Below are 22036 nucleotides of genomic sequence, written 5' to 3'. Positions count from 1 at the left end.
TGTGCTCCTCAAATCATTCCTGAACCTTTTTGCTGCTGTGGTCAGTCCTGGTCTTGATGAGGTGTAGCAGGGTTGATGCAGTGCTAGTTAATCTATATAAAAGAGACTTGAGTGTATTTTGTATATTATTATCCTGTAGAGAACATAACTGCAGGATATTTGTGTACTGACACATCAGCTCTGTTTTGTTGAACCATTGTATTTTTCTGAAGCATCTTATCAGTTTCCAATTTGTGCTGAAAAGTAATAAAACCACAACATGCTGTTGCCCAAACCTCTGGATCAAGAGTCTCCCGTCAGCTTCTCATTATACAGTGGAAACAATAATAGGTCTAAATGAGACCTACATGGAATGAAACAAACATTAATGAATGGATTGTGTCTGTGTGCGCCGACTGTATCAACACAATAAACTCTTAATAACTCTCCCAACATCAACCTGCAAAAGTCTCTGGAAGTTAAAATTCTGTTCAACTTATAGTTTATTGGTTACGTTTAATTCAGAAAGTGAATCACGACAATTTAGACATTTTGTTTCCGATACAAAGTGCAGACATTTGATCTGTGACAAATACAGATTTACATCAGAAGCTACTACACATTTGTACAAAGTCGTGACCTGACTGCAGATATAAAAGCAAACTCACAGAGTGCATCATGTTCTGCTATCACACAGTAACAGATTATGGAGTCATTTTAGCAGACCATCATTTATCATTTACCATCTGCAGCATTTTTAAGGCTGACAACGTATGGAGCACGCATCCATCATCTCCTAACAGGTGTTCTCCAGCACACTGAAACCTGCAATCCAGCGTAGAAACAGCCAAAGTCATGAGCACGATCCGAGCTCATAATTTTAACGTACCACATATGAAGGAATCTTTGGGATCTTAAGAATTTCACAACACCTGGAGCCAGTGATGAGTTTTTAAGGGTGTTTTAAAAGCCTCGAACTGCGTTGACCATGAAAATGAAAATTATATGCCATTAGACAGCAAATGGTTGGTTTGCTTTCCACAAAAAAAATGTAGGGGAAAAAAAAGGCCCATAGTTGACTGGAAATCATCCATCATCGCCCCGGAGGCATGTTCGTCTCGGTCACTGGATGTCATCATCATCAAACAGATCCTCAAAATCTGTGAAAGGAAACACAGTTCATCCGCTCAGGTTAGCTGGACGACAGCGCAGCGGCTCGGTGTCAGATGTTGGTGGAAGCCGGGCATTTTCCCATAAAGAGGTGGTTTTATAGGTTGGCAGGTCGAGAAGGGCAGGGCGATAAAAGCTGGGAATGCACTTGCTGAGGAGCCTGCGGACAGATTTTCCGTTTGCTCTCACCGTTTGTGAGGTCAAGGGTCTGCATGAGAACTGTATGAGCACGCTGACAACATCCTGTTTCTGCTTCAACCACAATAAACTCCATCTTAAAGGAAAATGCACAGTGTGCTTCAAAACTACAACATTATTTCTAGTTGCTGAGTTAAATGGCAACTTATAATTTGCCAGAGACGTGATCAGTACAAAACTCAAATTTAGGCTTGAAACGCAAAAACAGCTTAATTACATTTACTATGTTTTTTTTGAAAAATTGCTTGAAAGTGTAAATAAACAGATCAAAGTGATGACACACAAGAATTTAAACTGAATTTGTGTGTTTATGTCTATGTGCCCAGACTGTCGCTCCAAAGGTTGTCATTAAACACACAAACAGAGCATGACAGAAAATATATATTTCAGCCTAATTAAAGCTTTCAGCTGTCACAAAAACAAAAAACACATTACCTGCCACAAAAGGCAGGTTCACTGAGGTGACTAGGACTTTTCCTCCGTGAGTCATGTATGTGAAGCTATGTTTGTACTGGCTAAGACACTGAACAGCCAAAGAAACAAGCTTTTCATTGCACTAAACTGTAATGTGGGATTGTAACACTAATTGTAAAGAGGTGCTGTAAAATCCCTGGATAAACAATTACAACAAATTAAAGTCATCGTTCCACTGTGGCCTCAATATTTCTCAGCGGTGCTGAATTAATTAGAACAAATTAGAAGATTTCCTAACTGTGAGGGAGTTGAGCCAGTGTGACACTGATTGTTTAAATAAATTAACATTTATAATGCCTTTATAAACGCCAATAAGCGTACAGACGGTTAAGGTACACATTTCCATCAGAGGCAAATGGAGGCTGCCGGGCCTAAATGAGCCGCACCCCGCTGAGACGTCTGCAAGGAATTTACGTTGCACATGGCAAGAAGTCGCTGCCTTTTGATGTAGCAGCGCCTCGAGATGGAGATCACGCTACGTTCCGAAACACTGTAAAAGAGGGGGGCGAGGGTACAAAGAGTGTTTTGGGGCCAGTAAAGGGATTTCCTGCTGGGCCCCTGCTGTGAACCCAGCAGCACACTGATAGCCAGGAGTCAAACACACATCATGCGCTAATAGATTCAATCTGCTCTGACTGACGGTTTCCTACTTGAAGAAGGCACACGTCTCAGCTCACTTCGAATTACCTGACAGAGACGATAGCGTGCATTCATATCTGGATTTGTACAATCCTGTGAGAGGGTTGTTACAGCCGACAGTGTGAGAAGTGCCGTTTAGGGCTGTGAAGATGAATCAAGCCTCTACAGAAAATGTGGGGTAAAACCAGAGGCAGCTCCTACTTTCCTTCCAGCACATAGAATTTTTAACCTATGGCTGGATCTGGCAGCTGTATGCGGTTTAGTCAGCGTATTCATTATCGGACTACTCTCAATAACACGGAACAGGTTTTTTTACATTTAAAACCAATTAAGTCATTTCCTGTCTTATCTTAAAACCTTTTAGGTTCAAAGGTTAAAACTGTTGCTCTTGTCACTCCACAGTGAGGACTTTACCGTTGAAGAAGTCTGAGTGGACCGCCTTTTCATTGGCAGCCAGGTCCATCAACAGTCCTGTGCTTCCCCCAGCCTGCCGGAGAACACACGTGCAGCTCAGACGCAGAAGGAAGACGATCATATCATATTATATTTTACAATGCTCTTTATTTGACCTGCGCGTGACTATAATGTCTGCACCAAAGATGCTCTTTCACAGGCAAACACACAAACGTGAAAACAACAATCACACAAGCGACACTTGATGAGCTAAAAACGGTATAAGTTGTGAGGAATTTAGTATTTGAATAACCGCATGGACTGTTATCTGATATTATTGGGTTCATAATTTACGTGCAGCCTTTTTTTTACATCTGCTTCGTTTATTTTTACAAAGGGCAAATAAACACAACGCTACCAAGAGCCTGGCAGGAGTAACATTAACGTTGGGAACTAGGCAATTATAATAAAACCAATTATTCAGCAGCCAACTTTAACCGAACACTTGAATGCACTGGACTCAAATAGCCAATTAGCCCGTGTGCTAACGAACCTCATCCAGGTCCACGTACGGTCCGGCGCCTTCGGGAAACATCTCGTCCACTGCTGGCTTCATGGCGGCTGCGCTCGCCTGGTCCTTCAGTGGCATCGATGAACCGAAACCCTACGTTTTTAGACGTCTTAATATTTAGGTGCTCAGGTCACAGCTTGAGCCAACTACGCTAGCTTGGTGCCTGGTGAAAATAAGTCCGACGAAGAAACAAAATCAGAACAATGGTTCCGCAGTTGCATTTATATAGATTACTTTCTTTATTATGTCATACTGACACTGCACTGTCGCTTTAGTATCTGTGATTGGATTATTAGAAAACAACACGTGTTTTGCTTTGTGTGTTGGCTTGTATTTAATCCATATTCATATCATGAACACCAATATATTGATATAACCTGGTGTACAGCCACAGCTCAGCTACACTGGGGGCACTGGTACTTATTTGTAATCATCTGTGGAGCCACATTCACACAGCTGGAGTGGTACCAGCCGTGGCACTTGTCACACTGCACCATGTCCGCTCGCTCCTGGTACCGGTGACAGATGCAGTACTTGCTCAGTGTTTCGCGCCTCTCTGCTGTCGTGCACCTGGATTTTCTTTGCGTGTGCGGGAACATCTTGAGCTTTCTCTTTGTGAGGCACACGTGGAGATGGGTTCTCATCGTCTTCTGGTTGTACTGGACATCGGCAGGATCGATGCCCGACGCCAAAGACACTGCATTTGCAATAGCGAAGAGTCCACCGTCCACTGCCCGCTGCTGCTTCTGTGCACATTTCATCTGCACATGGATGACTCCATCGGGACCCCTGCAGAACCTCCTGTAGATGGCAGCAAGCTGCTGCCTCAGGGTCAGGGGAGTGCACCCTCCCGGCAGCAGAGAGTCATACACCTGGACGTGGTTTCTGACTGCAGCCGACACCAGCCAGTGTCGACCGACGCGATGGATCTGGACGGCATCTGTTGCCGCCGGGACTCGAGCTGCGTCGACAGGAAGCCGATCCGGGTCGTTAAGTCCTTCCCCAAACGGAAACTCCTCCCTCAGAAGACACTGGCTCGCATTAATGTGCTTGTCGTTGAGCCGTCGCCCAGTTAGAAGCAGGAACTCATCAGCACGGGTTAAAACCGTCGCTCCCACTTTACGCCAGGCTCCTGACAGCGGCCTCTCTGGCAGTTCTACGTCTAGCTCATCCTCACGCGTACAGGACTTACCCTGCAAAGCGTCTGTCTGGGGTTGAGACATCGAGCGCAATGGGACCTTATCCTTCTCCTGTGCTGAGCTTTTGCCCGTCGCACCGGCTGTGTTTGTGTGCACATGTTTGGACCTTTTTAATTGTGGGGCAGCATCACGGTTTCCTCCTGCACTTTTACGTTTTCGTCTCTTCGTACTGGTGTTTAGCGCCGGCCTTTGGTCACGTGGAGCATGTTCTTTTAACTCCATTACCACGTCCTCCAAAGTAATTTCCAGGTTTTGTAAGAAGTCCTGATTGTCCACAAAAATTATTGTGTCACTCAAGGCCTTGAGAAGTTCAATGCATCGTCTCTTGGTTCTGTTGACTGCTTCCATTGCTTTTGTTATTTCTGGAAGTGCCTGCAGCGATTGTGAATCATCTTGCGGTAGCGCTTTAGTGCCTGGGTCACGATCAAGGGTGTTGTTTGAATTTCCCTCCCTTTTCACAGATTCATAGTCTTCACCATCTGACATTTGTTCATCTGTCTGGCTGCTATCTGGAACGTGCAGGGTTTCCTCCTCAGGCTGCGGAGCTGGAGCGCTGCAGCTGAAGCAGACAGGGTCGAGGGTGAACAGTGGGCTGTCTCTGTACTGTGGGCAGAGGTCTTCCCATTTCCAGCCAGCTCTGAAGCCTGCGCAGAAGTGTTTACATGGAAGTCTGCTTCGCTTCCAGTCTTCACAGCTGCACGATGGCAGAGTCGCGTTAGACCCCAGTGTGACGACATGACTTCCTTGGTCGCCCTCAGTGGTCACCTTGAACGTTCCAAGAGACACTTCTGAGATTTGGTGAAGACCTAGATCTGCAGCCATTCGGTCTTTGATGTGCATCACCATGTCACTGGGTCGGTTGTGAAGGAAGGTTGGCAAACCAGCAGTGTCCCCAGAAGAATGTTGGATGTTCAGCTGGATGTACCTGGAACATAATTAGTTAACAATGAGGACTGCAGGCATCAGGTAAGTCCTCCAGACAGGTGAGATAAATTAGCTGAAGTTCATTCGCCACAGATTTGATTTACACATGAACTTACTTCTTTTGCAACTGAGGGATGAAATCACTGACGATGACGGTCATCATTTCACTTATGCTGCTGGTTTTATAATTGTCCAGGTGCCTGTACTTGAACGCCTCATTTAGCCGCTCGACCCCATTGTTGGCTACGATGTTGTGTTGCAGTGACTCCTCGTGAAACGCCGCAGCCCATCTCTGCGGGGCCGATTAAAGCGCTGTTACAGACACCTCCTCCATGTCTCACACAATTTGCTCTACTCACACGTGTATTGACAGTGTGTATTAACACTGCCTGTGTTCTTACCTTCGACTCAGGCAGCCATGTCGTCTGAAACCATTTCTGGAAGAGAGGATTTCTGGCCCACTCCTCGCTGTCCTGCAGCTCCTTTAGTGACTGCTCATACATGTGGACAGAGTCAGCGGCACTGACTTTTCTCAGGGAGTCTAAAGCCTGGTCTTGGTTCTGCACCCCATGGTCTGCTTCTCTCATCCACTCCCCCCATGCCTTCTCCAGGTGGAAATAACACACAGCAGCTCTGCAACCTATTACCAACCATTGAAAAGGAAAAGAAAACGAACACACAGCTGAGTGGCCTCTCTTTGAAAGGCTGTAAAGCACAGCAGGGGACGGACAAGCTCATGCCAACCTGTGAACACGCGCTCCACAGCATCGATCTGTGCCGAGCTGAAATCCACCATGAAGTGGCCTGGGGCCCAGCCCTCGTTCCAGGCCATCAGCAGCTGTAGGGCCTCTGACACCGCGTCCTTGGTCTCACGCTGGACAACAAAAGCTGCCACAGCGACGTGGCACACGTTTGTGCGAACCCACAGGAGAAAGAACGACATCTGCGCGGCCTTGTGCGATAAAGCGCCAAGGAGGCAGACGTCCTGCCCGTAGAGCTTCAGAAGTCGCTGCTGCCACTTGGCCTGGTAGCACAGAAGGAACTCTTCTCCCTCGCGACGTGGCCTGACAAAGAATTTGTCCTCAGGATCTCTCTCTCTCCACGTCCTCACAAACATCTTTTGGAAAAAAATTAAAGTAGGGTTAAATGTACTGTGGGCTGGTTTAGCTAAAACTATGTTCCAGTCAGAAAGAAACCGACTGTAAGCAAAGAAGTCTCACCTGCAGTTTCTCCTCATCGTCACTAGAGTGAGCGGCAGCGTCTTTGGCCGTTTTCATGATGTTCCTCAGGTTCTGGTGCAGGGTGTAGTAGCGGTACCTCGTCAGCGGCAGAGGCTTATCGCCGCTGTACAGCTTGTCCTTCACAAACGCTCGGATGTGCCTGCGCATCTCGCTGACGCTTCTCACTCCTTGTCGTAACAGCTCCTTTATCCGCTCCTCCACCACAGGGTTGGCTGCTTCACGAGCACACGCCACCTTCAGAAATATAATCATAGTTTCATTTTTTAGAGAAATTGTTCCTGCAATGTTGTATAAACATTTCACAAGGTCTTAGTATCGTTTATTAAAACTGCTGGATGAATCGCAGCAATAGAAGCAGTTCCAGGTACCTCTCCCAGGACGGGGTGGCCCACATGATCCTCCAGCCGTGGGACCAACACATAGTATGTGTTTTCCCAGGCGACTAGCTTGTTCTCCTGTAGAATGCTCCTAAGAGCTTGTCCTGCACGCTTTCTTTCCCACACACTGTCCTTCAGGATCTAAATTACAGAAAGGGTCAAACTCAGGGGAAACGCTGAATTGGATGCACTTTTCTTCTTCGTTGAGTTCATCTTTACTAATTTGTCTTTCAATACAAATAGACCTAGCATCACCTTGTGTTTGGGGAACATGGCCACTCTCGTCACCTTGAGCTCCGCAGGGCAGCCAATCTTTTTGGTGTCTTGGGCCAAATATCTTCTTTTCTTGTCCAAATTGTCTCCAGACTACAATAAAAAAGGATTGAAGCTAGATTGTCACCATAAAAGACCTGAAGACAAGCCAGACTGCCTACAATGACTCGCAAAGCCCTTATTATAAGAAAATATGAAAGCAAAGTAGAAAATTTACAGTATCTGGGAATTACAGGAGAAAAATGATTATGATATCATTACTTACTGTGTTCTTCTGTGCATATCGCTCCTTCTTTCTTTTTGCTCTGTCTTTACCTAAGTGACATTCAAAAGACATGCTCCCAATGAAAATAAATGGTATCCCAGTGAAGGAGATGGTTGGAGACTTCCCATCGTTCTTCTTCTCAAAGAAGACTCTGTTCTTTGCAGTTGGCTGCCATTCTATTAAAACACAAAACTTGGGTTAATATATGATTTTTATTATTTTATCTTACTACTTGAAACAGATTATTTTTTTTAAAAACATAGTGATGCAGAAGTAGCACATACATACATAGAAATACTGCCTCAGTGGTATAATTTTCAAATACTATTATTGAACTTTCCGTCATCTGTTTTTGTCCATCTTTTATCACCCTTTCTTTCACTTTTTAATCTACATTTCTTTTACAGTTTGAACTGATCTTTGTAGTAGTACTGTAATATTGTAGCTATGTATATTCAAAATTGGAGCATTCTCTTTCATCAGTGACATATATAAATAAAATACAGTGTTATAATTAAAATGCCGACGCTGACTCCACAGTCACTCACTCATGTCGTTGAAGTTTCTGTCGTTGCAGACGCTGACATATTTACACTGAGTTGTTTCCTCTATTTCTTCGATTAATTCTTCTACTTCGGTCCGAGTCTGGCGGACACAAACACGGGACGTTGAAGGCTCCGCCATCGTCAAGTGAACCCAAGCAGAACTCCTCTCTAGTCTTGGAATCTAACGCTAATGCTAACGCTAACAGCTAGCGATCAAAGGTCCGATCTATTACCAGACAAACATCACGCCCGGAAACATCTCACACTTGCTACGGGTTGATTTGTCCGTTGATGTCGTACAATAACAAATAAACAAACAATTTATTGAAATTTCCGTCAATCGCTAGCAAGAAAAGTAACATTATAACCTACACGGTTTTAAGCCTCGGTGCCGGATAAAAATAAATCCGATGTAAACCTCATGCCAGGTAACAATGGTTCCGCAACAGGAAACATTAATTTTTTCATTACGTTACGAGAATATTTCCATATTATTTATGTTAGCAAAACTGGAAAGTTATTCCATGCTTGTATATTAAGTCATGTACTTTAAAACAACACAGAAGTCTTATTTTTCTGTCTTGTGGCATAAATATTTTATTCTTGTTTCAAGGCTTTTCACTGCAAATGATACAAGTTGTTAAAATACTGTATGACTCTGTGTTAATTCAGGTTCAATGAGTAAGATTTAGCAGCATCTAGCACTACGTTTGCCTACTGAAGACTATTATGTGATACTAATAAAAATAATGTCATGAATAGCGTGTTGAATTTTTGCAAGCATATGTCTCTAAATCTTATACACTCTACTTACACCTTACAGTTGTCCTCACTACAGTGCACGCAAACTGCTCCACAACTAAATCTATCTGAGCAACAGAGATGCCTTTGCTTTTATAACCACACACACCATCAAAGATTTATTCAAACCAATCATCCTCCCCTTCTGTCAACTACAGCACCATCGTTCCTGCTCAGAGAGTTTTGTCACAGTTGTGCTGTTGGCTGGGCACCATCCTGATAATGTCAATGTTGTTGCTGGCAAAGATCTCCCTGGCCTCCATGATGGTGGCGTCCGGCAGGGTTCGTGATCTACCCAGGATCCAGGCGAAATCAACATGGAAGAGCCTCAAGACGTCTGTGCAGGAATACACCACGGCCACGTTCACATAGTCAGTGGACAGGATCCAGTAGGGGGAGTAGGGCAGCACTGTGATAAAAGGGAGGAGAAACAAAGTAAAATGTGTCTCCTGAGAAAGTCATCAGTTTATGTGAGGAAACCCACAGACAACGCAGGGAAGCTATGCAGTTGTTCTCACCATAGGAATAACTTATTCCCAGCTTGGCAGGATTCTTCATATCCTCTATGGCTCCAATACCTTCAATTTTCCGCAGCTCTCCATTTCTGTTTTATTACAGACAGTCACATTTCATGTTGCATTAAAGGGAAATACACACCAGGCCACTATTACCCCCTGAATCTAATTGCACAAAGAAAGCGCAGACAGGACTCACAGTATTTCCGAGCTGACCACTCGGATGGAGCTCTCTGTAGTCAAAGTGAAATTGGTTTCGATGCAGCGGCCTTTCTCAAACTGTGCCGGCAGTTTGGCAATTTCAAACCATCTCCCCATGAACTGCGAGCACAAAAAAAACACACAAGTTCAAAGGCAGTTTTGCAGCACTGTGAGTGGAACATATGAATAAATCTACATACTTTAATAAACTCTGTGAAACACATGGTCTCCGCCATTTCAGTACATCAGGGTTAGTTTATTATGATTATTATTTAGCTGCTTTCTTTACTTTACAGCTCCAGGTTTAACACACAAAACTTATAATCTTATGAAGTATGACACAGTAAATAAACCATGAAATCCCTCTTTTACTCTGCATCTCTTATAAATACTTGGTTTTTGGCATTTTCATTGCATTTTATTTGATAGGAACAATAAATGTAAATGAACATTCGTATTGATACAACATTACACGTAAATATGCCAGATAATAGCGAAGAAAAAAGACTGGTTTTCTCTCAGACACTATTTGAGTTTTAAAGTAGGGAATGTAGGACATTCTCTTATTGCAAGTAGTAGACTGTTCCATATTTTACTAGTCTTCATAGAAAGTACATTTTGTCCAAAAGCCGTTCTTCTATGAGGCAATTCACAGTCCCCTCTGGGAAGAAACCAAAATGTTTCATGCGTCTGATTTGTTAACATCATACAAACCCTCTTTTAGTAACAGGCAAGATTTAAAAAGCCATTCATGCACAAGAACCATTACAATGGCCAGAATGGAGGATGCCTCTTGAATGCTCATTGCGTTTGTATCAATAACATCATCATCTACAAACATTGAGTAAATAATTAATACACAAGGAAAATAACAATTTTCAAACAACAACAATTGACTTGAGCAATACAATACAATCGAAGTATTGAGCCCTGAGGCACACCGACAGGTACAGCTACCAAAACAGGCCAAACAAACGTATCATGTCATCCATAGAGTAAAGGCATCATAAAATACCTGTCTGAGGTCAAATGCAGGTTGAACCTCTGGATCTGGACACGGTCCCCAGTGGGGAACCTGAGCCCTGACAAGCGGTAGAACAAATGCAACCACAGCAATGCACGACTTCATAGTAGAAAATAGGGGAAACCCTGAAAACCAGGACAAAACGAATGATTATTTCAAGCAGTAAAGCTAATTAACACAAACTGTATAGTAAAAATAAATCACTACTTAATCACTACTAAAATTCACATTTCTACTGTATCTTAAACACCTTTATGTAATAAATGAATATTTTCTTACTCCTGTAGCCTGGTAGTTGAGATAAGTGTTCGCTCCCTTGGCCAGATTCTGATGTGCACTCTGCAGGTTTTTGCAGTATCGTGACTCTGTGTCATCAATAGGCGTCTTTGTGCGTTGCTTTATTTCAGACATGAAGCAAACTATTAGCAAATTGAAGTCATGGGAGACACACCAGTAGAACAGTTAGGGAAAGAGACCATGACTCCCGCTCGATGAGGACCATAAAGTATCAGAGGAATATTTTAACTGACACAGTAAGTTATAGAGGTAAATAATTAGTTAAATAAATGAAAATGAAAAGCCATGAATGCCTGATGTTCCCTGGACTAAACCAACAAGCTGCTAGCTGAGAGTGGCAGAAAATTCAAACGTACAGTGACTGGCTCTAAACATCAGTGTCAGAGTCTATATACTGACATTTAGTCACGCTCACGCTCAAAAGTGTTTAAGTCAAAACCTGCCAATTAAAGTCAAACATTATTAAATACTGTGTTCTCCCAGACACCCCTCAGGCTTAAAACTAGCCCAAATTAAGAAAGAAAAGATTAAAAGCTTCAATTTCCAGCTTCAGAGAGGAACGCCTCGTTAGCTGCAGCAGGACACATCAAAGCCTGGGTGAAGCGGGCGCGGGCGTCTCCCCGGACGGCGTGGAGTCTGACTGGTCAGCGGATGATCAAGGAAAGAACAAAACACTCTGACACATCTGCTCCAAGATGGAGAGAGTATCAAAAGAGTGGAGAATATTAAAGAACCAGGAGGCAGAGGCTGTTAGCGGGAGGATTTCAGAAATGAAACTGCCCGTGCACACGCTGGAAAATGTTTTTTACAGTCTGTCACATTTGAAGCTCATTCAGTGGCTTCAGTGAGCGACAGAGCACAAAGGATGGAACATGAACATACTTCACTGACAGCTACGATAAAGATGCAATAGAGACATGCTGCACATGTGAGAAGTCACGTCACCTGTGCAACATACCCTTATATTAGTCAGCAGGCCTTGAAGATGAGGCAAACGACCCCCATCTGTATCAGGGGTTCCAGTTAAAGCACATGGGACGGAAAATCTCTTCTAAGCGTGAGAACGGAGGCAGAGGTCCAGTCAGTCAGAGCCGCTTAAACACAAGCCATTACATTTTAAACAATCATCCATCGCTTAGAAATAGACGTTATGTTTCCAGTGCCGTGGTTAATTTAAAACTCAATTTCTTCCCTCCTTCTCTGTTAATAACGTTATGCGGTGCGTTACCATAATTACTAATCATAATTAGTAATAGCCATTAATAAGGCCCAACTTTTCATCAAATGCCAGATGTTCAGTACATACAAACGTTTTGATGTGTGAAATTATTTGCTTGTTCTTCAGTGAAGGAACCTCAAAAAACCCAATGTGAGTGCAACACTGCCCCCTGCTGCCAGAGGGGGGTAAAACGTGATACAAGTGTTTTCTCTTATAAAGGAATTTAGCATATTTGAGGTAATATAATATTAAAAAGATTTTTTGTTAGAGCATTATTTAGTTTATTCAAGTGTTAGTGTCAAAAAACAGTGATATGTACAACAGTTGACAGCTGTCAAAAAGTATAAATGTGACACATAATTTATGGTAGTAGCTGGCATGACTCATGACTAGAATTCATCAATTCACCAACTTTCTCGTTTGAAATTGCTAAACAGGATTAATTTATTTAGCCAAGGCTGTAGCCTGGACCGGGACCCGGTCCGTTTACGGCCGCGCGGCGCTGCAGTAGCCTGCGTCCTGGTTGGTGGCTCGCAGCTCGTCCAGGTTGACTCCAATGGACGACAGAGCGCTGTGCAGGCGCTCGATGGTCTCCTCAGACAGGGTGGGCTGCCTGCTCAAGATCCAGGCGAACTCCATACGGAGCGGGCCGAGCTCAGTGCAGCTGTAGACCAGTGAGAAACCAGTGTAGTCCGTGGACAGAACCCAGTAAGGGGACGGGGGGGAGTCTGGTGACGTAAAGGAGGAAAACGTGAACACAAATATCAGCTTCCTGAAGAGTCTGTACTGAATGTGGGCGTTTTACCCTCAAAGAAGGAGACCAGCAGCTTGGCGGGCGCGGTCGGGTCTTTGGCCACAGCAGTTCCACTGATGGAGCTCACGGTCCCATCGGCACTAACAGAAAGCAGGACTTTTACATGTAATGCATATTCTGTCCCTGTGCTGCTGTTGTGCGATGGGCTTTATAGATGTAGAACCTATAGAACCTATAGATGTACTTACAGCAGCTCCTTGTTGAGGACACCGACCACTCCAGGGCTGTTCAGGCTGTAGGTGGCAGTGCTGCACTCGCCCAACTGGAATCTATTTGGCAGCTTCTGGATTTCATACCATACACCAAGATACTGCAAGAAATGGCACCATGAAGAGTCTGACATGAGTCTGAAAAGCGCCTCACAGTTAGTTTGAGATGTGTTGTCTTCGTTCACCTTGGCGGCATCGAACCTCTCCTGGACCGCCGGTACCGGACATCTCCCGGTCTGGATGACCTGAGCCTTTGCAGCCAGGACGCACATCAGCGTCAAGGGAAGCACCTGCATGACGTTCATCTTCATTCACACGCTGTACGAAACAGAAAAAGCTCAGTTAAAGCCTTTAGAAACTCAAATAAGACACTGAAAAAGGTGAGAATCCCGTCTGCAGTCGCTCGCCTTTGTCGCCACGTGTCCCGAGCGGAGCGGATGCTGGTTTTATAGGCCGGCGCTGCTCAGGCCGGCTGCCTGTTAACACGTGAGGCTGTGTTTGAGAAAGCTGCAGACGTGTGTGGGAACCTGCACCTGTAGGTACGATGCAGGTACACAGGCTGCTGATAAACGTGAGATTTTTAACAGGTTGCCGTAAAAAGGACTAAAGCAAATGTTTTGGTGTAAGATTGTTTCACTCTATCAAGTGTCCAATGATTAGCTTTAGATACTGTGTATCCACGCCTTCTGTCAGAGTCATAATGGGAATAAACCAGGGTTGTTTTCTAGGATATAAGACTTTGAAAGAGTCTTGATCTTGAAAATCCGTCTACCCAAGATCCCAACAATAATCCAGACCAAACCGAGGTTTCCACCAGGTGTAAAATCATAAAGCTTCTTCCTCAGAGGGATTACGGCTTGGTTCAGTCAGTGGGGAACAATCCTGAAAGTGCAGGTGATCCGGACACCAGATTGTTACTGTAATTAGAAGATGGACGTGTCTGTATCTGCGCCGACCCTGTGTCTGGAGGTTAAACCTGCCCTGACCCCTTCGCCTAACAAACAAACACGGCCAGCGGAAAATCCCTTAATTAAGGGATTATTCCCTAAATTAGCGGTTTACACGACCTAATGCTCCGTTCTCATAATAACTAAGTGCTTTATGAGTATATTAGTAAAAATGATCAATCAATATGGAGAAACACATCTACCACAAAACATGTTCCTCTCATAATATGTAGAAAACATTTTCCAATAATTGCACCTTGATAAGTGTTTACTACATGCAGGCATTCATGTTGTCAACAAGTCAGGCTTCTACTCAACCAGCATCTTTTACACCTAAAACGTGGGTCACATGTAACAAACATCCTCCTTTTTTCTTCTTACGCCCCAAATATCAGCCGTGTTATCGATGATGAGAAGGTTTTCTGGCTCTCAGCGTTGATCATTAAGCAGAGACGGGATCTAAAATCTAAAATCTCCACTAGTCTTAATGAGCTCATCTTTTTCCAACTTGGCTGTTTCACGCTGCGGGTTAGCGGACGGGTTGGATTCGGATCCAAATGACCGTCCTTCACACATCCCGACTGCACTCAGGTAATCCCAGTTTAACTAAACTACAACTCCCTGAATGCACCGGCTGAATGCTGAGGGCAGTTACTTTAAAGCAGGAATAAGCAATCACCTGAATTCACAATGGCACAAAACAATATTTGCTGCATGTTTTGTGAACTTTCAGGGGAGGACATTACTTTTTATAGATGTCACACAATAAATAAGGACACCATTTAGAGAAGACAAAGACGGTTGGGGAGCACAAACTGCCAGATTAAGAGGTCTGAGAGTGGTAATTACCAGCAAACATGTTTGGGTCGCTGCTGCGGCCTCCTGGTGGGAGCAGCACCTCTGACACCCAAACTAGACCCGAATAAAAACACAAACAAGCCTGATCTGTGCGGTTTATGAAGTCTAGCGGCAGCATCACGCAGCTTCTCTGCATGTGGGCCCAGGGCGGCTGAGGAGGGGTTGGTCACTTTGCCACTAGAAAAGGAAGCTAAGCATTTAGGTGTCTTAACTATGGCCTAAAGTGCTAACAAGGGATTAGTGAGGTAAACGTTGAAAGAGGTTTAGCGCTCCGTGCTTAGGACCGCTGCTGCTTCAGTAATTACACATCAGTTGCAAGTGCAGCAGGCAGTTGGATGAGAGATCACAGTGATGTCAGGACAGGGAGGGCTTAATGCAGGAGATAAGGCCAGCTAATGGAGATTTAAGCAGTCGGTATTTAAAAGGTCTTTTTTAGTTAAGGCAGCCGTTTGGCAGCAGACTGCACTCCGACCGGTTGCTGGTTGGTGGGAGGCCGTTTAGTTGGAAGTAAAGGACGGACAGCGAACTGCTCTTCCGGATCTTGACAGTGGTTTTCTCCAAGACGTGCTGGACGTCGGCTGATTGAGAACCTGTAGGTGAGTTATTGGAAACTGCTTCTTGTCTCGTCTGTGTCGTTTGTGCTGTTCACACATTGTCTCTGCAGTTACTACTCTAAAGCATCAAATACTCTACTACTACTACTACTATAGTTTAGTACAGACAGAATTATGTGTGATCCATTAGTATGTGATATAACTATAACTACTGATCCTTCAATAAGTGATTAATCTAAGAGCCAATGCGATTAGAGGACAACCCTTGAAATCTGTATAATTAACTTTATAATTAGCCCACATTCTGTAAATAGCGCTTATTAAAGTGATTATATTTAACTGAGCTTTTGTTTTCAGGATGTTTACATGATCATGTTTTCAAGCATGAATTAATATTGATTTTCAGTCCCTCTCTCGTCATGTGAATCTGTGACACCTGGAGCGAATCGATGCCAACTGCACCTCGACACGTACTGGTCTCCCAGTTTAATCAGCTTCATGCAGCTGACAGAATATGCAAGGCTTCATGCATGAGTGTGCTGTGTGGACGGATTAGGAAGGGCTAGACAATACCTCTGTCTTGTCTGATATGACCTCCTCGGGGCTCGTCGTCAGCAATTTTTCCCCTTAATTCATTCTTGTAATGAGATTAACCAGGCAGCAGCAAATCCACAGAGTCCAATCCCTGGATTTGGCAGCTGCAGTGTGGCCTCTGCTCGTTAGGGAAATATGACGAGGGTTTGTCGGCGCCGCGTTCACCTTTGATGACAGAATGCTCACAGAATTGCGAGGCCTCTGGAGATTCACGTGAGGTTCTGTCACTGGCAAATCAAGCAGAGTAAAGTCAGGTTTGAGCAACGTGCTGCAGCAGGATGCTCTAAAGTGTCAGGCTTCAACCACTAAAGAGATTTAAAACGAAACCCAATCAAAGTGTTAGCTGTGAGCGAACAGGATTCCTACAAATGGGCTGCCCCAGTTTGTCCTCGTGCTCAGTACAGGTCTTACACACTCTGGATGACGACTTCTTTGACAAAATTATTTAAAATCATACTCGTGATTTTGCAATAAGCAGCAGAACAAATACTTACTTACTTTACTGTTTTGCTAATTAAAGTGTTCTGCTAATCCTTAATCACATTTATGTACTTGATTATTTCCATTGTAGTCCGGAACAAACAGAATCTAAAACATAAATGCTATATCTGTGTAAGATTAGCTTTGGTTTGAGTACTTAAAAATCTCTTCATGGTTTCAAAGCAGTCGATTGGTTTTCCTTAAGTCAATGTATGTTTCAGGCTGCATTTCTTTCATCCAGGCAGTCAAATTAATCTACTAAAATACTGAGATTACCAGGTATTTACTTGTTGCAAAATGAAAGCAAGCCGTTAGCACAGTGCTTGAGTTTCCCATAGTTATTGGTGCTGTCAGCATGTTTAGAACCTTCAGTCTTTTATAGTGTGGGATATTAGTGTAAATCATTCATTTCCATCTGCGAGCATGAAGGACCTCTATATTAAATGAGGCTCAACTAAGTGGCCCCTTGAGAACTGCAGGGATATAAATGTGTTGGTGCATTTCTCCTCATTGTGCTGAGGGCTGACTTTGTGAAATGTGCAGTGAAGGCACTGTGAGCAAGGTGCATGTGTTCGCGTCACATAGCTCCACATAAACCGATTGCATTCCCAGATTTATCCCCAAGGTGTTTTTGGGACATCCTGGAAGCTAATGGAGGCTAATAGGCTTAGCACTTGGGGTGTATTGTCCAGGATGCTTACAGACAAGGTTTGCTGAGGGTAAAACTCTAAACGTGCAGATTACCTCCAACACATCCCTTTAAAGTGCTGTATAGCCAGGACTTAGCTAATAGGATCCTGGGGGTGGCAGGGACCTGGGGAGGGGGAGGGGGAGGGTTGGGCCAGCAGGGCAGGCTGCAGGCAGGTCAGCAGATGCAGCGAGCAGACTGCCTCAGGACCAACAGGGAGATTATGGCCATCAGATTAGATGGACTCCAGAGGGAACTTGAGGGACTGGACGCTGCACCTCGGCCGTTTGTACGGGGGAGGGACCAGCAGAGTGCTTGAATAACGTTGGGCAAGTGTGTGTGCACGTGTGCCGCACGTTAACAAAAGGCACAATGAGGATGAACTGAAATCGTCTGAGGAGGTGGTTGGTGGAGATCCATGCTAATCCCTCCAGAAACATATTGCACACTGGCCTTGGATTAGCAGAGCTGGATTATGGCGCTGTCGTTTACAGTGTCATATTCAGTAATGGGATTTCTGCAGGGTAGAAGGCTAATTGGAGGTGTCTAAGTCCACTGTACTTATGTACACAAGCTGCTGCCTCAGCCAAGAACAATATGGGCTTGGGGGGGGGGGGTGCATGTGTGCGCATTTATACTTATGAGCCTAGAAAGATGACAGGGGCTGTTTTTGCTGGTCTTTGCATCTTTAAGGGCCGGGGTTAGGATTTGGATTTACAGGTTAAATTTAAGGTTAGGATTACGTTAAGTTGAGGGTTAAGGTTGGTTTAAGATTAATACTTAATACTTAATGCTTGGGTTAAGGTAAGGGGTGAGAGTAAGGGTCAAAAGTGTGACAATGAATTGGTCTGTGGAGAGGAGAGATTGTTATGTGTTCTGTGGGTAAAGAGCTCCTTGTTGATGACTTGAACGGAGCAATCTGCCTGCGTCGACATAAAGATTTACAAGAGGGCACTTCACAAATCCAGAACCCCTGAACTATAAAGTCAGCGAGCGCCTGATAAACATAATTATTTGGACGCGGGGAAAATAAAAGCATACAAATATATGTGATCCTGTGACATCCTGTCATGATGTTACTACCAATAAAACAGACACTAACTCGAATGTTAAAAGATCCTAAATTCAGTTTCCTAGCTTTGCCTAAGAACAGTAGCACAACCTGCTATGATGAAACGCATTCTGTCATTACAGACAATGAAATGACTATAATTCACTGCTGCACTCTAGTGGGTGCAAATGTGAAATCACATAAAATACACACAGTACTCAACACCAACATCTTTCTCATTACACTGCATTTGTGGTTTTTAGACATGCAGTTGTTAAGTTGACCCTATTCTTCAATGCCCACAGTCTTCACGTGGAGGTCAAAGGTCGTGTGTGTCATGACCCCACGAGAGCAGCTAAGGAAGATGACAGCACTTGGAGAACAGGGCGCTTTGGATGAGAAGCACTGGTACCGGCTGGTCAACGGCATGTCGGCCGGAGGTGAGACTTAAAGCACCTGCCGAGTGTAACTTTCCTGTGACCGGAGCGGCCTCTCGCTCACCTGTGGAGCTCCCTCGCCTCTTGCAGAGCTGAGGCAACGGCAGGAGTTGATAATGAGGAACCAGATGGCCATGACCCCACAGATCCTCCAGGGGCAGCAGAGGTTACAGGGGGTCCCAGCCCAGTTCGAGCCTCGCTTCATGGACAGGTGAGTCCCTGAAGACACTTCTGTTCTAAAACAGTTCATCCAGGAATTAAATGGCTGCAGTCAACATGCATTTTCATTCTCAATGCATCTCGGGGCTCCTATTTATTTGCTCTACATTTTTAGCCCTTCACATCATCTATTTCTATTTCCTATCAACAGGGAATTAGTTCCTCCCAATGAGATGGTAGCTCCTGAGGCCAGGCAGATCCACATGGGACCTCATTTGGGTCCACCTCTGCCCCCACACGCCAGTGTTCTTCCTGGCAGAGCTTTCCCTGGAGCAGGTGAGCGCGGTTCAGCGCACGTTCATGCTTCTGAAGGAACAGTCTCGCCTGAAGAAGTGAGGTTTAACAACCACTCTCTGTCCTCCTCTATTCCTTTCTTAGCTGGCTACAGCTTCTTGCCCTCGGAGCCCATGGAAACAGTTGCCCGGAGACAAGAGCTCATTCACAAGCAAAATATAGCCAGGTAGAGCAAAACCATCATCAGCGTCTCAGAAAAACACATCTACACAAGTCTGCATCATATTCACTGGATAGAATTGAGTCACGTTATTTGCTCTGGGTCTTTTTGTTGCAGCTTTGATGTCATGAATAAATGTGTAAATTATTTTCGTGTGCCCATGCTTAGAATGGAGATGAACGCTATCCTGCATCAAAAGGAGCTGGAGAACGCCCACCAGAAGGGACTGATGGGGATTGAAAGCCCCATGTCGTACCCGCCCAACCCCATGGCCTTCAGGGGCCGCCAGCGCATGCCAGACGGACACGAGGTCTACGTCCATCGGCCCACCCTGGATGAGCTTCACTCCAACAGCATCCTCATGTCGGCCAGCCCCTACCCGCCCATCAGCATGCTGCACAGAGAGAGGGGCCGCAGAGCTGGCAGACGACCCGCCGCTCACAAGAGCGCAGACAGCCAACCTGGCAACCTCAAGGGCCCGATCGAAGACAAAAGCGTGGAGCAGAGCCCGGGGGCCACATCCGGGGAGGAGAAGGAGGTGGAGGCCAAAGGGGAGCTGGGAGAGGAGTGTGCTACAAGTAAAACGCACCATCAGGCAAAGATAGACTCTGAATTGTCCACAGGCGGCAAGAAGAGCTACAAAGAGGGCGAGGCAGGCGTGCGTAAAAGCTGCACCAACGGACAGGACGGCTGCTCAGACGCGGCCAGCAACGGCACCAGCGACAAAGACATGTCCAGTCAGTGCACGGCCTTCCAGGAGAAGTTCGTGTTTCCTCCCAGCGGGGGCGCTCTCACGGGGATGCCTTACATGTTCCCAGGCTCTGGAAATGGTTTCCTTCCACCTGGTGAGTTTAGGAACTCCATTACAAAATCCACAATTGTGAAGTGGTTCTTTAATAGTTTGTTTTAAACCGCTCTTTATTTGTCAGGTCCACAAAATCTCTTCCTCAATGGTGACGAAGTGTCTGAAGACATGAGGAAGTGGACAGTGAATGATGTTTACAACTTTATCAACACTATTCCCACGTGTTCAGAGTACGCCCAGGTTGGTGCCTTCATCTCCTCTGTGACTCATCCATGCTGTGTTCTGCCTCCTGTGGTTGTGCTAACGTGAAGCGATGACGCTCCGCAGACATTCAAGGATCACATGATCGATGGAGAGACGCTGCCGCTCCTCTCGGAGGAGCATCTGCTGGACACGCTGGGGCTGAAGCTGGGCCCCGCGCTGAAGATCCGCTCACAGGTAAACAATCGCTGGGACTCAGTCCGTGATGTCCGGTGGAGGACAGACACACGGAAGAACTATTAAAGTGACATGTGTCAATGCTCTTGATTCCTCCACAGGTGTCCAAGCGGGCAGGCGGCATCCTGTACATGATGAACCTCCCGCTCCCGGGCACAGCCCTGCAGGCCTCGTCTGACAAGCCCGGAGATCGCTCCTCGGACATGGGCTCCCCTGTTCACTGCAACAGTGAGGAGATGATGGCAAGTCCAAGAGACCCTGACGTCCTAAAATCCACAGAGCACCTGCACGAGGCTGAGAACAATTCCCCCCCGTCTGCGAGCAGCGAGACGGCCTGATGCTTGGACAGATGCATAGGCAGGTCACGGGAGGAGCAGACGAACTGCTGCCACCACACTGACTGTGCTGAAGAGGTCTCTTTCTCTCTGCATCACCTGTGTGTTTGATCCACACTATATCCCAGCGTCTGGAAAATATTTGTTTATTGTGCAAATATATTTTTGCAGTTATGGAGTGGCTTTTATCTTGAATTAGACCATAAAAACATTTTCATAACAGCCTTAGTTTATAAATATCACATTACAGCTTTAAACTCTGGATTATGATTTTTAGCATCATTCCATTCAGTTTGCCACAGATGAGTTTCTAACATAAAATCATGAAATATTTGCATTTGTAATTTAACATAGATGTTTGAAACATTTTGACTATGTTTATTTAGTGAATTGTAAATAAAAGTTTTTTCTAAATGGAAACCTGTACTATTTTCTGGTTTTGATGTTGAACAGGGTTGAACATATAAAAAACAACTAATTCAACATGAAAACGATACATTTTCCTCGCTAGCTGAAGTGATGTACACATAAAAACAATGACATGTAAATAGTATTTACATTTAGTAAATACACAGAACATTTTATAGAACAGAATATAATGCTAACATGTTGACACCGACTAACGCCTGATTCACCGGCACCAGAAACTGTTTTAAACATGGCAAAAGAAGCTTTATATAACTTTTAAGAAACTTAAAGCTTAACTTAAAGCAATTTAAAATTACTTACGAAGGCGTTTTCTTATCTGTAAAAGGAGGAAATCGATAAAACGTCATTCTGTATGACGCTGACACAGTGACCGCAACAGCGCCCCCGTCTGGTGGTCCGCAGGCACACTTAATCACTCA

The 22036-nt window shown here is 44.8% G+C and overlaps 5 protein-coding genes across 6 annotated transcripts; 1 reads left to right on the top strand and 4 right to left on the bottom strand.

Moving 5' to 3' along the window:
- Window positions 1–464: 464 nt before the first annotated feature.
- Window positions 465–3644, bottom strand: LOC114844929 (COP9 signalosome complex subunit 9). The gene is made up of 3 exons (XM_029132623.3): window positions 3407–3644; window positions 2875–2947; window positions 465–1139 (listed from the first exon to the last, which is right to left on the bottom strand). Exons 1-3 carry the CDS (start codon window positions 3500–3502, stop codon window positions 1102–1104), a joined length of 207 nt encoding a protein of 68 aa, XP_028988456.1. The 5' UTR covers window positions 3503–3644; the 3' UTR covers window positions 465–1101.
- Window positions 3645–3733: 89 nt separating this feature from the next.
- Window positions 3734–8677, bottom strand: si:dkey-31c13.1 (uncharacterized protein LOC100002197 homolog). The gene is made up of 9 exons (XM_029132622.3): window positions 8252–8677; window positions 7704–7879; window positions 7421–7531; window positions 7157–7306; window positions 6768–7022; window positions 6292–6664; window positions 5949–6187; window positions 5664–5839; window positions 3734–5548 (listed from the first exon to the last, which is right to left on the bottom strand). Exons 1-9 carry the CDS (start codon window positions 8385–8387, stop codon window positions 3820–3822), a joined length of 3345 nt encoding a protein of 1114 aa, XP_028988455.1. The 5' UTR covers window positions 8388–8677; the 3' UTR covers window positions 3734–3819.
- A 139-nt stretch (window positions 8678–8816) lies between these two features.
- apoda.1 (apolipoprotein Da, duplicate 1) lies at window positions 8817–11225 on the bottom strand. Its single transcript, XM_029133068.2, has 5 exons — window positions 11069–11225; window positions 10781–10914; window positions 9764–9885; window positions 9568–9653; window positions 8817–9458 (listed from the first exon to the last, which is right to left on the bottom strand). The coding sequence occupies exons 2-5, from the start codon at window positions 10892–10894 to the stop codon at window positions 9223–9225; spliced, it is 558 nt and encodes a 185-aa protein (XP_028988901.1). The 5' UTR covers window positions 10895–10914; window positions 11069–11225; the 3' UTR covers window positions 8817–9222.
- A 1344-nt stretch (window positions 11226–12569) lies between these two features.
- Window positions 12570–13772, bottom strand: apoda.2 (apolipoprotein Da, duplicate 2). The gene is made up of 4 exons (XM_029133027.3): window positions 13514–13772; window positions 13308–13429; window positions 13111–13199; window positions 12570–13033 (listed from the first exon to the last, which is right to left on the bottom strand). Exons 1-4 carry the CDS (start codon window positions 13637–13639, stop codon window positions 12792–12794), a joined length of 579 nt encoding a protein of 192 aa, XP_028988860.1. The 5' UTR covers window positions 13640–13772; the 3' UTR covers window positions 12570–12791.
- Window positions 13773–15450: 1678 nt separating this feature from the next.
- On the top strand, window positions 15451–21593 carry samd7 (sterile alpha motif domain containing 7). Of its 2 annotated transcripts, none has more exons than XM_055503541.1 (9): window positions 15451–15725; window positions 18806–18940; window positions 19028–19148; window positions 19308–19432; window positions 19535–19616; window positions 19779–20455; window positions 20540–20655; window positions 20743–20853; window positions 20955–21593. In XM_055503541.1, exons 2-9 carry the CDS (start codon window positions 18838–18840, stop codon window positions 21189–21191), a joined length of 1572 nt encoding a protein of 523 aa, XP_055359516.1. In that variant the 5' UTR covers window positions 15451–15725; window positions 18806–18837; the 3' UTR covers window positions 21192–21593. The 2 variants fall into 2 exon arrangements, with proteins under 2 accessions (XP_055359516.1, XP_028988859.1); XM_029133026.3 differs by having other exon boundaries at window positions 15451–15729; window positions 20955–21592.
- Window positions 21594–22036: the final 443 nt, after the last annotated feature.

This window comes from Betta splendens, chromosome 17 (assembly GCF_900634795.4).
Source record: "Betta splendens chromosome 17, fBetSpl5.4, whole genome shotgun sequence".
NCBI lineage: Eukaryota > Metazoa > Chordata > Actinopteri > Anabantiformes > Osphronemidae > Betta > Betta splendens.
This window is presented reverse-complemented; position numbering and strand designations above follow the sequence as displayed.